Source organism: Copadichromis virginalis, linkage group LG6 (genome assembly GCF_057382275.1).
Source record: "Copadichromis virginalis isolate Kocher_CV1m ecotype Utaka linkage group LG6, C_Virginalis_male_GT1.1, whole genome shotgun sequence".
NCBI classification, from domain to species: Eukaryota; Metazoa; Chordata; class Actinopteri; order Cichliformes; family Cichlidae; genus Copadichromis; species Copadichromis virginalis.
The window spans coordinates 21,130,717-21,146,209 of NC_140623.1; the positions used below are offsets into that span (position 1 = coordinate 21,130,717).

Below are 15,493 nucleotides of genomic sequence, written 5' to 3' on the forward strand. Positions count from 1 at the left end.
ATATATTAGACCTTTAAATCATTCTCTCCTTTTTCACTGAGTAGGTTTTATTTTTTTATTTATTTTTTTTGCATCTGGATTCTTCTTCCTTCATCTCAAAAGAACTGAAATTAAAAGAAAAGAAAAAGGAGCTCTAGATGTTTAGTTTTCCCTCAAATTTCCTTTAAAATCTTTTTCAGATGTGATACTTGGTGTGGGGTTTTTTGTTATTATTATTTTGAAAATAATATTTTAAAAGTGCCATTTCCGTTACCTCCTCGTGGTTCTTAATCTTTCTTACATTTTCATTTAAGTCTAAAACTACAGGTAGTATAATAAGATAGATTAGTAAACAAAACAGGTTAAGCTTTTAAACTTGATATAATCTCCACTTTTTCCCCAAAAACTGCTTTGCACTGATCAAGAAAATGTGATTATTTCTGCTATAATCTGGATTTTTTTTTACAGATTTTTTTTTATTTCTTCTCAAGCTGGCTGTAGGAATTCTTGAAAGGGATAAAGTCTTAAGCATCAATGTAACCGGGAAGGCTCGAAGTCAGGTGGACATACTGGTGGAGAACATGGGCCGAGTAAACTACGGAAAACAGATCAACGATTTCAAGGTTTGTTTCTGTGCTACAACATGTCGTGCTGATGTTTGTCCTTTGGACATTTTAGTGTTTGTGTAAGTATCCCAGGTCTATGGTCATGCGGAATTTGGTCACTTTTGTAAAAATTGTCCAGAGGTTCATGTAGGGTTTTTTTTGGTTCTTCAGAGTTTCATCAATCAGAGATCAGATAATAAAACATAATAATTGACACACAAACAAAACTATTTTCTGTTTATCTATTATTATTATTATTATTATTATTGTTAGCTGTTTAAAAAAACAGTCCCGTGAGATCTTCTCTTCTCTTATCACAGGGCTTGGTGTCTAATCTGACCCTGGGGGCGGACCTTCTCACCGACTGGACCATGTACAGTCTCAGTATTGATGAAGCAGTCATGAAGGGCCTCCTCGGAGAAAAAGAGCCTGCACTTTTTGATCCACCTCAGCCAGCTGATCTCTCCCCTCCAGCTTTCTACGGGGGAAGCTTCGTGATACCCGACGGCATCCCAGACCTCCCTCAGGACACCTACATCAAGCTGAGCAGTTGGAGAAAGGCATGTGACATGTTTTATAGCACGCACTGGTGCTAACTTGTCAAAAGACAGGTTTTGCTTTTCTCTGCTGAATGTTCTTATGCATTTAATATTTTTGGTTTTAGAGGGTCTGCTGGATAGAAGGTGACAGTTTGACCTCAAAGTACATGTGTTTATGTGACTGTATACAGACTGAATATTCATTTTTAGTTGCATCCTGGTAAATGAAATTATTGTGTACAATTTTTTAGGACCAGGTGGTGTATTAGACCTTTGACATCTAGATAGATACACAAGATATTTTTAATTTTTGTTAATTATTTAATTTTATTTTGATGAAAAATGGGCTAAGTAGCTTGTCTTTGTGATTTTGTGTTTTTCAGGGACAGATCTGGATAAACGGCTTTAATGTAGGACGTTACTGGCCGACTCGAGGGCCTCAGATGACACTTTTTGTCCCTGCTAACATCCTCAGTACAGCTGCACCAAACAATGTGACCGTCCTGGAGCTTGAAGGGGCTCTCTGCGGCTCTAAAGCGTGCACTGTGGAGTTCACCAACACCCCCATCCTCAATGCAACAGTCCAGTCTGACTACAAACAGCACAGTTGTTAAAGAGGATTTACTGTGACGATAAGAAAACTCTCCGCTGCACAAAAGGGATCTATTTGCACATTTAGACTCATTGATTTAGCACTTGTTGGGTCACCTCAACAATCTTTCTTTTTTTTTTTAAACTATGAAAAGTGGTTACATTTGGGAAATAATATCAATGATGTGTGTTTTTGTGCATTTTGCTGAATTATTTTAGCCTGTTTTTTATCAGCACATTAACTTCGGGTTTCTCTACCTCACTGATTCCACATGATTCCAAATTCACAGACTTTTTTTCCTCTTCAAAAAGGGAATGAAGTGAAAGCCACTGAAAGCTGTTTTTTTTTTTTTTTTTTTTCTTTGTTGTTCAAAACTCAGATCAGGGAATTATTGTATTTTTAAATTACTGCGGGATTTCTGCTTTTATTCTTTTACATTACATTACATGCACTCTGAGTTTGATTTACCTTTATACACCTTTCAAATAAAAACCAAATAATTTGGAATTTCAGAAATCCCCTTTGTCTTGTCTTTGTATGAAAAGATACCAGTCCGCCTGGCTGCTGTGGTGGTACAGTGGTTGGAAGGGTTGGGATCTGCTGCCGAGGCTTGTCTGTGTCCAAAAACATGGCTGTAGGTTCTTCTGAAGTGGCCTTGGGTGAGGCTGCACTTAAGTGCACAAAAACATGCAGTCCTCTCTATAAAAGGTAAGCGTTGTTTGTGGTGGGAAATACTGGGTGTGATGTATCCATCACCATAAGGCGAACAAAGCCATTATGGCCACTTTATTAGATATACTTAGCTTGTTAATACAAATGTCTAATAATCCAATCACATGGCACCAACTCAAAGCATTTAGATATGTAGTCATGGTGAAAACAACCTGATAAAGTCCAAGTGACTGAACGTGGTCTGAATATTGCAGATAGTGCTGGTCTGCTGGGATTTTCCTGCACAAAACTGTGTAACCCAGTGAGCAGCGGTTCTCTGAGTGAAAGTGTTTTGAGGTCAGATGAGAATAGCCAGACTGTCTCCAGCTGATAGGAAGGCAACAATAAGTAGATTGGGTAGTATTTTACAATCTCTGGCTCTCTTCCACAGCATGACTTTGTCCTGTCTTCCTTCTCTGACCCCATCCAGTCGCGGTAGATGGCCGCCCCTCCCTGAGACTGGTTCTGCTGGAGGTTTCTTCCTGTTAAAAAGGGAGTTTTTCCTTCTCACTGTCGCCAAAGTGCTTAATCATAGGGGTCATATGATTGTTGGGATTTTGTCTGTATGTATTATTGTAGGGTCTAGCTTACAATATAAATCATCTTGAGGTGGCTGTTGTTGTGATTCGGCGCTGTATAAAATTGAATTGAATTGAAAAACATTGCCTGCTCTAACAAATCTTGATTTCTGGTGCAACATTTGGATGCTAGGGTCAGAATTGGATATAAAACAATGGATTCATCCATCCTTGTGTCAGGATGCAGGACCTGCACGACTTGATGGATGAATGAATTCTGCTCTCTACCAAAAAATTCTGAAGAAGCATGACCGGCCATCAGTTTATGCCCTGACGTTCAAGAGCTCAGGTTATGCAGCAGTGCAATGATTGGAAACATACTAGCAAGTCCATCTCTGAATGGCTCATCAAAACAGGGTTTGGAGTGGCCAAGTCAATATCTGGACTTGAAATAAGCCGAGACACTTTGGAACGTCCTAAAAAGTCTGTTCATGATTTGAAATTGTCAAATGTGACTGAATTAAAACAATTTTGCAAAAAAGAGTGGGATAAAATTCATCCATAAAGATGTGAAGGCCTCATTGCCAAATGCTTGTGTGCAGCTCTTGCTGCCAGGGGTGTCACAACCAGTTATTAGCTTTAGGGAGCAATAACCTTTTTTACACAGTAGGCTGGAAAACTTTGCTTTGCTTTTCTTTTATATGGAATCATTGTTTCAAAACAAAACCACCATTAAATGCAAAACCCCCAGACTGAGAAACGGCTTCATTCCAGAAGCTGTGAGACATCTCAATACATAATGGACAAGAAACTGCTACTGTGGTGTAATCACTACAGATACTTTGCTGCTAAAATACTTATACCTACACTTCTATACTTTATACTGTTACTCAGGTTGTTGCACTTTACTTAATTTGTATTATTCTATTACTTATCTGTATTATTTATTACTTATTTGTATTATTTTATTACTATTTGGTACTATTTTATTACCTGTCATTCTGTTGTTTTTATGGAAAACCTGTGGAAAACCTGTGGGTATGTAATTTCGTTCCATCTCATGTAAACATGCGGTGAGAATGACAATAAAGCTTCCTTGAATCCTTGAAAACAGAATTGTTAAAAGTTATTTGATGATCTGAAACATGTAAGTGTGAGAAAAAGACACACACACACAGAAGAAAAACTCAGGAAAGGGAAGATACTTTTTCACAGCGCTGTGGCGATTTCTCTGGTTATAAAACAAATCTGAACAAGGTTACAGGAACTCAGTGGATAAAGCAGGATGACTGGATATCAGGTATTCCAGTGAGAAGTTACTTCCTAACACAGGAAAGACTAAAGAACTGCATAGTAAGATAATGTATTTCATTTCTGTCCCGATTCTTTTATGATGGGCTGAGAATAAACAACAAATACTCAGAGCAGGTCCGGTCAACAACAATTATTTATTAAGCACATATATGTGGTAGATCCACACGACACCACCCAAAGCGCAGTCCGGTAGATCTCAAATTGGAAGCACACAGGCTTCACTATTTTAAAGGGCTGAACACGCACTGTCTGCATAAGCAAAGTATGTTATCATGCAACAGTGACAGTTAACTTCATCCCCCTCTAAGGCAGTAATGTTCACACCTCACTTACAGTCTCAACGCTCTTTCACTCTGTTTTGTTTCCTGTTGCTCTCGTTATGAGGCCCATGATCATGAGTTTCACATCCTGTTCAAACTTTACCGTATGCAGTTACAAGCAATTTATTAACTTCTGGATTACTATGACACTTACTGCTGCATAATATATATTTTCCAAATTTCCTGGAGCCTGCTGTGCTTGTGGCTTCCCTGCAGTTTGTTGCACCCTTTTTTGTGAGGTGCTAAGGCAAGTTTACTCTCCTTGTTTCAGGTATGTGCCTTTCAGCCTTTTCAACATTAACACTTTGAAGTTGTCATATTCAAAGGAAACTAAACAAATAATTGATCATTCACATCTTGTCAGTTCCATGTTTCTGGACTGTGTAAAGTGTTAAAGAACTTTTTTCTATCCGCATTTGATCCTGCAGTGGTTTCTTGCAGTCTGTAGACGAAGAGGCAGAAAAATGGGGCAGAAAAGAAGAATGCTTCTTGCTGCAATAATTTTTATAGCTGTCTATTACAAAGTAAGAATCATAATTCAAACAAATATTAGAAGGTTAAAAAATTATACATTTAAAAATGTCTTTTTAAATGTCTTTTTAAATGTGATATATCAATTAGGTGACTGCGAAGGAAACAAGACTACTGGATGTCCAAAAGACCACAAATGTTGTGGATGATCTGTACTATGGATGCCGTGAAGAGGCCATGAAGAAGTTCATCGAGTCAGATGTGTTAAAACAAGAACTAAATAACAGTGAAGGATTTCAGAAAGCATGGAATAAAAGTATTGAGTGTTCAAAGCAGATCCCTCAAGGACGAAAAGAGCATAGTGCTGCACTTTCAGTCTATATTAATGAGGATAAATCGTTCATACAAACACTGAACAAAGCAATAGAGACAATGGGTGGAAATGTTAGCATCTATGAAGACCACTTCAACCTCAAGTCTCTTCATTTCCTGCTGATGGACTCCATGAGGCTGCTGAAGCCAAAGGAGTGCAAGAACGTTTATGTTTTTCAAGATGGTCAAAACCAACCACAGAAAGGCTCCACAGTGAGATTTACAAGTTTCACTTTAGCTTATTCAGACTATGAAGAGCTAAAGAGACTTGAAGATGTCAATGAGAATACTATTTTACATCTCACTTCATGCTTCTTTGTCAACCTGAAAGACTATGTGTGCGGTCAAGAACAGGATGAAATACTCTTATCTCCAGCAGAAGTTTTCACTGTGGAACAAGTGGAAACAAAAACTACATCGGATGGTGACGAATACCTTGAGATTGATTTGAAACAGTCGGGACTGAAAAGCTCACACAACTGTTACATCTTTTCACGGTAAGATTCATATTCTCTCAAGTAAAGTGAATTTTTTTTTATTAGTTCTACAGAAATTAAACTTAGAACTACAAATGTATCTTTCAGTGTGATGTTAAATATATAAATATGTTTTTTATGTATTTGAAAAAAAAAAGTTCTAGTTGCATATACTAAAATACTTAAGCCCCATAAATCAAAAGAGGGAAATATTGGTGTCTGAAACAGTCTGTTACTCTGTTATAACTTAGTGGTTGTTATTGCTGTAAGTACACAGTAATAACTGGGGAATACTCAGCTTATCAAAGCTTTTATAAACTCTGGAAAGCATGATGTAAAATTAAGTGATGTGAAAAGTAGCAAAAAGAGGATTTTAAAATGTGAGGATTGCTCTCCACATCTCCACTGGGGTTGAGTGTGGTTTAAATAAAACCACGTGTCAGTAGATTTTACTTAAAGTATTTTCTCTCCTTTATCAATCCAGGATGTCAGTAGGTCAGGAGACTACCACAGCTGTTGCAGAGCGAGACAGGTAAACTATTATTATTAATGATTATTTTTGTAATAATAATAATAATAATAATAATAATAATAATAATAATATGCTTTTTTCCCATGTCTTCAGGTCTCCTCCAGCTGTTGTTGCCACCCTGTGGCTTGTATCAGTGCTTGCAGCCTTATCTTCTGTTTCTTTAGCTGTTTAGCAAAAACAGTTATCATTCAGAGTTTTCTGGGTTTTATAATCTGCAATATTGCTTTGATTATTCATACACCTTTTTTTAGGTCTTTATTTGGCAGATTGTGGTGAATTGCAGTATTGCAGTATTGTGTCAAAATATAGTCAAATACAGTTTTCTGCTTCTGTCATATATTATGAATTATAAACTCAGTTTTTATTTTCTTTATGCACGCTAGAAAAATGTACAGCATACTTGAAATATATATACAGTATGTGTTTATTATTTCTTGTTAGGGTTTGCATGCCTTTAAAATGATTATAGGAAATGAGTGATGGGAATGAAAAAAGCCGATATGTGTCGATAAGGTCAGAATAAAGGTTTGGTACAGTTGCTTCTGGTGTACCTCCAAGTATTCAACAATGGAAATACAATAATTCTTTAATGCAATTCTGGAAAATGATTGTATATTATATTTAATATATGTATATTACAACATAAACGACTTTCAGGAAAACTTTAATGTATGATTCACAGGACTAAACTAAATACGCCCTTACTGATTAGGGTAAGTGGCATTCAGTAGTGATGTGCGATACCACTGATTTTCTTTCCGACCCGATACCAAGTATAATTCAGGGTGGTATCGGCGATACTGATCCGATACTCTGTACAAAAACTTTTTTTTTTTACTGTATCTTTTATTGTATCTCAAATTATAGCTTCATAATGATTACAGGACGTCAGATTACTTGTTCTTATCACTTAATAATGCAGAATTATCATACAGAAAACTGAAGTTGTGCGCCATTTGAGCATGTTGCCTGCCTGCAGCACTAAAGGACTCCTCGAGAGTCGTCTGTCTCGCCCTAGCAGCACCTGTCCCCCTCCTCGTCTTTAGTTCGCCTCAACATACGCTTGTCATATTCTGTGATATGATTTACTCTGAGGTGTTTGACGAGGTAAATGGTGTCGCCACAACACCTCACTTTCTTGCCACATGTATCACAAACCGCATCTTGGCGGCAGGCAGGCAAAAATATTGCCGTTCAGTGCCTTCGTAACTTGAATTTTTCGTGAAACGGGGTATTCGTAAGTCAGGGTTCCACTGTATTAAACTTTAGGACAATTAGAAAAACTCTGAACAGGTATGAAGGTTGTTTGAAGGTTTTGCCAGGATAAAGCTTCTTCTATCTAAAAACATCATGAAGCACAGCTTAGATTTGTAAAGCTGCTTTGGCTTGTTTTGTAGTCACAGGACCTGGGAACCTTGCTGTACAAAAGGCCCCGTAGTTATGGTTTTATTCTGTTCAGTTGTTAGTTCACCTGTAGTTTTTAGAGTGGCCAGTAGAGGTCACCCCACCGCTTTGTATGAGAGACTATGTCCAGGGAGAAACGTGGGCAAAGCACCTGAGCTTTTCTGCTCCAGATTACCGGCAGAGAATTGGTTATTCCGTGAGAAGTGTGCGTTAATGAGCAACAGACCACACACACACACACACCCATGCCCACGCACCTAAACCTGTATGCAATACCTGCTCCTCTGACAATCCCTGTTACCTTCAACTGTATGAAGTCAATACAAGAGTCTGCACTATCCTCGGTGTCTTCATTGTCTCCCTTCTGAACATTCATCCGGGCCTTGAGCAGTGTTCTGGCCGACACTCCGGGGAGTGGTAGCTGCAAACCTGAACAAGCACCTTACAGTCCTTCCAGTACAAGCTATCTACCCAACACTTGCAGTCACTGAGTGGACTGTGAACTCATCTGTATACTAAAATATTCCAGAGTCAAATGTGAGGCCATCTGCCTGACATTTAAAGTTTGACTCAAACTTGCTCATGCAACAGGACAATGATCTCAAGCACAGCAGCAAATCTGCAACATAATGGCTGAGTAAGAAAGGAATGAAGGTGTTGCACTGAGACCAGTCAAAGTCCAGACCACAATCTACCTGAAATGCTGAGCTGTTAAGAGAGCTGTGCATGAACAAATTTTTGCAAACCTCAAGAAACTGAAGCAACTTCCAAAATTTCTCCACAATGATGTGACAGACTGACAAAGTCATACAGAGAATGATTATATCAAGCTACTGCTGCTAAAGGGGTTTGTACAAGCTACTGAATCATGGGCATACTTAGGTTTTTGGTTTTGTTTAGTCTTTATTAATTGGTATTATTGTAGGGATTTTTCTTACAATATAAAGCAACGTGTTGTGGTTTGGTGCCATATAAATAACATTTTATTCAAACTGAATTCGTTTTTCGTGTGTCCCAGTGTATGAATGAACTGCCATTGTTAAAGTTTCATATATATCCTGTGTTAATAAATTCGCTTTCACTGGAGATTTTACAAAACTGAAACTTCTCACGTGATCATTTTGTTTGTTTACACAAATAAGCCCACTTCGTTCATGTTACTAAACCGAATAACTAAAAATAATAATTATGTATAATTTGTTACAAATATTCAGACTTATAAACTTAAATTACATTCATGCAAATTAATTGTTGCTGTGGGTCAAATATTTGTGCATGTTTGTTGAGGTATTTCCTCACTTTGCTGTGATCAGTGTTACTCAAAAAAGTAATTACTGCACATATTACCCAGAACACTTTTCTCAAAACTAAAGCTGTACGTTACTTAATTACTGCCAGGAAAAAGTAATTCATTTTACTACTCATTACGTTACTTTCCTGTTACTCTGTAAAACAGCTGAAACCCACTGACTCATAATCACCATTTAACAATATAACCTGAGGCTAAGGTTATACACACCAACACAAATACCTAATGAGGACACACGTCTCTAACATCTTTCTCGTAGTAGAATACAAAGCTGACCACACACCAAAAGAAAAAGAAGACCAACACCAAAAAGGGCCACAGGGATTTTGATTAGAAACATAAACAGGTAGAAAGTGAAGCTGCAGCTTAACTGCTCATCTTCTTGTTACCTGTCAAGGTTCAGGGTCTGGCAGCTGGGGTCGGCATTCACTCAGCTTTCACTCTGGGTTCTTGGCTAGCTTAGCATTAGCATGCTATCTTGGCTGATGCTTGCAAAGTACTGAAGTTAGTGTCAGCAGCATAATGCGGTTATTTCTGTCCTGGATGCAGTTTTGCACTTTGCCATTTATCTTGTCTTTTTGTGCAATAAAAATAAATTAAATGTCCATGTCCACACTAGACGGTGTTACTTTTTTCTTCCTCTGACACGTGAACTGATATCGGTTGATTGTAGTGCGAGCGCAAGAACCAATAAGCCTGATCGATAGGCAGGTGAACAATTCCAAGGAATTGGACTACTGGGAACCAGTTTTCTAGAAGAACTGGTTCTCGATTTCCATCCCTAATTAAGACAGTAATATTGACAGAAAATTGTACTTGCCATAGCTTTTTTGATTTATTAGACAATCTGGATTAATTGGTAGGGTCATTCTTGCTTTTTTTGATAATTAATTACTTGCTAATTAAATATCGATTGATGCCAACCACCCAGCCAGACATCACTTAACCGAGAGAATCTAGGCTAACACGAAACCTGTGCATGTTTGATTCTTGAGCAGGTTGTGAACATTTCTGTGGACGTCATTGAAAAACATGCAACAAAGAAGCTGCTGAACTGAATAAAAGACAATGCTCGGATATTGTGAGACTTCCTGAGCCTGACAGGAAGCCAGACCTCATTCTTTTTCATTTAACACTGCAGGATGTGTTTGTCCTGTCTTCTTCTCTGCAATGGTGGACCACAGCTCTGGTCACTGACTGTAGTGTGGCTGTTTAAACATATTTCACTAAACCACTGTGTCAACTTTCTGTTCTATAAAGATTTGAGGGTTTGCTTAAGACCTTTGCAACTGCACTTCCTCTCTCTCTCTCTCTCTCTCTCTCTCTCTCTCTCTCTCTCCAGTAGATGGGAAGAAAACAGAGTATGCAAACCCAATACTAAAAACAGAATCTCCTTGGTTTAAAAAAATAGAAATCAGGAAGGCAGTAAATGCATAGCACCATATATCTGTTGCAGAAGGTGCAACCTGAAAGGCAGAGGAGACTGGAAGGTGGTGTCGGGGGAGAATGTGGCTAGGCTGTGGATGGTAGGCTGTCACATGGCTTTAGAAATCAAGAAATGGAAACAAGTGAAGGCTGAGCCAAGGATTAAATGGTGAATGTTGAGGAAGTAAGAATGTCACACAGAGTTCATGAAGGAGATGCGACAGCCTCTGAGGAGTAGCGAAGAGTTAGCAGATGACAGCTGCAGGGCTGAGGGAAACTGGCAGCAAGATGTTTGGTGCTCTACAAAGAAAAATATTCAAAGAACAAAGGTTAACAAAGAAAAAGCGGGATAGTGAGGGAGATGAAGAAAGTAGACAGGAGTACTGGGAAACTAGGTGTAGAGCAAAGATGGCAGACAATGGCAAAGGTTGTATTCAGTGTTGGGGTCATTACTCAAAATAGTAATCTATTATACAACATGAGTTAGTGAAATCATACTTCAGAATCAGTTTTAGTAGCAAGGAAGTTATTGCTCTTTTAACGCGTAAACACAGTGTGGTAATGAGTATAAGGGCATCCAGGAAATTGTGCAATGAACAGATGCAAGAATACTGATGTTTACACCCTTGTGCAATAAGGACGATGTATGTTGTATCTGAATACACAATAACACAGCTGATCAAGTTGTTTCACTAACTGATCTACACAAGGAAATTTGTTGAGGGTATAGGAATTGTGTCAGTTGTTTGAATTGAAACAATGACTGTAATCTGCCCATTTCAACTTTAATCTCAAAAGGAACTTTTTTTTAAATGTGCTGCTCTTACTCCTTCCTACATTACGTACATAAAGTTAAGGTGCACCCCAGTGTGGACAGCAGTTCTGTTAAACAACAGCTTGTTTTCATACAGTTTCATTCCTGTAACTTTAATATGCCCTCATTTGTCCAAGTAGGGCTGCTAGAGTCTCTTGTTTACTTTAGATAAAATCTGCATGGAACAAGGACTGTGGTATTTGGTCCCATCAGTTATACTGAAATAATGTGAGAACAGGGATGTAAAGGCAATTTGGTGCTTTGGTTGGGCTTAAAAGAGCTAAGTTATGTAGACATTACTTGACAAATCTAAACAAGGTTACAGAAACTCAGTAGCTCCAGAAGGACAAATAACAGGAAAAATCAGTGGAAAACAAATCCCCCGGTGCCATGTTACTTCCTCCACAGGAAAGACTAAGAAGTTCTATGGTAAGATAACTTGCTTCACTTCTCCAGACCCTATTGGGTGTCCCGGCTGTTTGATGGACCCTTTGCTGTGAGTTGCTAGCACAAGTTTACTTTCCTTGCTTCTGGTAAGTGCCTTTTAGTTTTTTTTAGTCTTCTACTTATATATTTTTTCCACATCAAAGTTTCTGGACCATGTAAAGTGTTAAAGAACTTTTTTCTATCCACATGTGATCCTGCAGTACTTTCTTTCAGTCTGTAGAAGAAGAGGAAAAAAAATGGAGTACAAAAAAAGAGTGCTTCTTGCTACAATATTTTTTTTCACAGCTGTCTGCTACAAAGTAAGAATTATGTTTCATACAAACAAATATAAGAAGATTTGAAAAATTATCCTCCTAAAAATGCTTTTAAAAATGATATATCTCTATTAATGTCTTTTTAAATGTGATACACCTCAATTAAAGGTGGCCGCAAAGGATACAAGATTACTGGATGTCCAAAAGACCACAGATGTTGTAGATGACCAGTACAAAGGATGTCGTGAAGAGGCCATGAAGAAGTTCATCGAGTCAGACGTGTTAAAAAAAGAACTAAGCAACAGTGAAGGATTTCAGAAAGCGTGGAATAAAAGTAACGAGTGTTCAAAGCAGATCCCTGGAGGAAGAAAAGAGCATACTGCTGCACTTTCAGTCTATCTTAAAGGAGACCAGCCTTTCATACTAACACTGAACAAAGCAATAGAGACAATGGGTGGAAATGTTAGCATCTATGAAAACCACTTCAACTTCAAGTCTCTTCATTTCCTGCTGATGGACTCCATGAGGCTGCTGAAGCCAAAGGAGTGCAAGAACGTTTATGTTTTTCAAGATGGTCAAAACCAACCACAGAAAGGCTCCACAGTGAGATTTACAAGTTTCACTTTAGCTTATTCAGACTATGAAGAGCTAAAGAGTCTTGAAGATGTCAATGAGAATACTATTTTAAATCTCACTTCATGCTTCTTTGTCAACCTGAAAGACTATGTGTGCGGTCAAGAACAGGATGAAATACTCTTATCTCCAGCAGAAGTTTTCACTGTGGAACAAGTGGAAACAAAAACTACATCGGATGGTGACGAATACCTTGAGATTGTTTTGAAACAGTCAGGACTGAAAAGCTCACACAACTGTTACATCTTTTCACGGTAAGATTCATATTCTCTCAATTAAAGTGAAATATTTTTCTATTAAACTTGGAACTGCAAAGTTAACTTTTAATGTGATGTTTATCATGTGAGTGTTAACATATTCGAAGGAGATACAAACATTTTACGTAGTCTAAGTGCATATAATAAAAACATGATAAAAATACTTCATAAGCCCCATACATTCTGTATTTCTATATAACATATATATATTAGGGGCGCAACGATACTCCTATCGATATTGAACCGTTCGATACAGTGCTTTCGGTTCAGTGCGCATATGTATCGAACAATACAACATTTTTTATTTATTTCATCAACTTTTCTTCTGACGATGCTGTCTGTGTTGAGCGCTCAGTGGATCTGCGTTCGACTACTCCGCCTAGGCTGCACTGTCGAGCGCAGATCCACTGAGCGCAGCGCAAGCTAGCAAGACAGAAGCTAAGCTCGTTGCAACATGGCAACTTCCTCAATGCTACCCGAAATTGAACCTCCCCCACCCTCATTCAGATCTGGCGTTTGGAACTATCTTGGTTTTCATGTGAAGTGAACTGAACCGTGAACTTTGTGTATCGTTGCACCCCTAATATATATATATAATATAACAAAAATATTAGTAACACATATTTATTTATCTCAATAAATGTGCATACACCTAAACAATGAAAACTACTAAGAAAAATCATAGGTGTTGTCAGGAAAGCATGAAGTGAGTGGAAGTGGCATGAAAAGTGGCAAAAACGGGATTTTAAAAGTGAGGTTTATCTCTCCACATGTCCAGTGTTGAGGTTGGGTGTGGTTTGAAAATGTGTCAGCACATTTACTTCAATTACTGTTTTTGGCTTATCCAATTCAGCACTTCAAGAGGGCATGAGACTACCACAGCTGTCATAGAGCGATCCAGGTGACTATTATTGCTATTTTTATTGTTATCATTACTATTATTATTATTATTATTATTATCCGTTAATTTATTTCGTCTTTTCTAATTCAGTGTTCCAGGAGTTGTCACAGACCGAAACAGGTAAATTATTATTACTATTATTATTATTATTATTATTATCCGTTAATTTATTTCGTCTTTTCTAATTCAGTGTTCCAGGAGTTGTCACAGACCGAAACAGGTAAATTATTATTATTATTATTATTATTATTATTATTATTATTATTATTATTATTATCATCATCAGTTGATTTATTTCGTCTTTTCTAATTCAGTGTTCCAGGAGTGCATGAGACTACCACAGTTGTCACAGACCGAAACAGGTAAATTATTATTATTATTATTATTATTATTATTATTATTATTATTATTATTATTATTATTATTATTATTATTATCATCATCAGTTGATTTATTTCGTCTTTTCTAATTCAGTGTTCCAGGAGTGCATGAGACTACCACAGTTGTCACAGACCGAAACAGGTAAATTATTATTATTATTATTATTATTATTACAACAAACAACAACAACAACAACAACAACAGTAATCTCTTCCTGTCTCTCTGCTTTGTTTCCATGTCTTCAGGTCTCCTCCAGCTGTTGTCTCCACCCTGTGGCTTGTATCAGTGCTTGCGGCCTTATCTTTGTTTTCTTTAGCTGTTTAGCAAAAACAGTTTTCATTCAGAGTTTCAGAGTTTTATCATCTACAGTATTGCTGTGATTCTTCATACAATTGTTTTACATGTTATCTGACTGATTGTGTTGAATTAGTTGTCTTAGCAGCAATTTTCTGTTCCCTCATATGTTATGAATTATAGACTTCATGACTTCAGAATATTTGATAAAGATTTTAAAGGGATGCAGAAAATTGGTGTAAAACACAGTGGGTTCAAATTTCAGGCTCATGTGCAGCTGCTGTCAAGACCAACTAGAAATAATCTGCAATCATGAGATGCTTTTATTTGTTCTTATGGTCACATAGATCGATAGATATATATTGATAGGTTTTATAGACTTTATTAAGCCTGCACAGTTCATTTGTTCTAGCGGCACAGGGGTCAGCAAGAAAAAAGGTGAATTTGATATAGATTAGAAAAGAAATAAGAAAAAATGTATACAGATTAAAAAAACAACAAAATACTATAGAAAAGTGTATGTTACTGTAGTAAAATACACTGCAAGACATGTCACAGAGATTATGTTATATGTATATAAAGTGCAGTGGGACCGATAACATATACACGTATGTATTTTAGTAGGTATCTGTGATGTGTGCGCATTGTACTGTCTGACTGATTTGAAGGACTTACGACAGCGCTCTGTCCTAAACAGTCGCTGATGCTCTTCCTGCCAAACTGCTTCTGTTTCCCTGTCAAATAAACAACATGCAAAATATAAAAGGCTTTGCAATGAATTTAGCCTGATCACACAAACATTTTACCCACAAATATGTTTTTTTCCCCTTCTTACATCATGTCATTTCATCTGCTCAGTCATCCCGGGGAATATTGTTTTTCTTTTTATTGATTTATTGATTTATTTCTTTTTTGTATTGTTTGATTTTTATTGTTACATTTGTA

The 15,493-nt window shown here is 37.3% G+C and overlaps 3 protein-coding genes across 7 annotated transcripts in view; all 3 read left to right on the forward strand.

Annotated features, from left to right (window-relative positions):
- The window catches only part of glb1 (galactosidase, beta 1), a 20,041-nt gene extending 17,813 nt beyond the window's left edge, over positions 1–2,228 (forward strand). The window contains exons 14-16 of the mRNA XM_085459177.1: positions 471–602; positions 905–1,144; positions 1,507–2,228. Of these exons, the coding sequence (XP_085315303.1) occupies positions 471–602; positions 905–1,144; positions 1,507–1,737 (603 nt within the window). The 3' untranslated portion in view covers positions 1,738–2,228. The remainder of the gene's footprint in view (positions 1–470; positions 603–904; positions 1,145–1,506) is intronic.
- Positions 2,229–4,639: 2,411 nt separating this feature from the next.
- LOC146707688 (ecto-ADP-ribosyltransferase 5-like) lies at positions 4,640–6,967 on the forward strand. Its single transcript, XM_085459187.1, has 5 exons — positions 4,640–4,849; positions 5,007–5,102; positions 5,200–5,918; positions 6,382–6,429; positions 6,523–6,967. The coding sequence occupies exons 2-5, from the start codon at positions 5,043–5,045 to the stop codon at positions 6,599–6,601; spliced, it is 906 nt and encodes a 301-aa protein (XP_085315313.1). The 5' UTR covers positions 4,640–4,849; positions 5,007–5,042; the 3' UTR covers positions 6,602–6,967.
- A 4,606-nt stretch (positions 6,968–11,573) lies between these two features.
- Positions 11,574–15,002, forward strand: LOC146707689 (ecto-ADP-ribosyltransferase 5-like). 5 transcript variants are annotated; one of them, XM_085459179.1, is made up of 8 exons: positions 11,574–11,914; positions 12,029–12,127; positions 12,251–12,969; positions 13,826–13,873; positions 13,964–13,993; positions 14,188–14,235; positions 14,348–14,395; positions 14,500–15,002. In XM_085459179.1, exons 2-8 carry the CDS (start codon positions 12,065–12,067, stop codon positions 14,576–14,578), a joined length of 1,035 nt encoding a protein of 344 aa, XP_085315305.1. In that variant the 5' UTR covers positions 11,574–11,914; positions 12,029–12,064; the 3' UTR covers positions 14,579–15,002. The 5 variants fall into 5 exon arrangements, with proteins under 5 accessions (XP_085315305.1, XP_085315306.1, XP_085315307.1 ...); XM_085459180.1 differs by lacking the exon at positions 13,964–13,993 and adding an exon at positions 14,064–14,093; XM_085459181.1 differs by having other exon boundaries at positions 12,042–12,127.
- Positions 15,003–15,493: the final 491 nt, after the last annotated feature.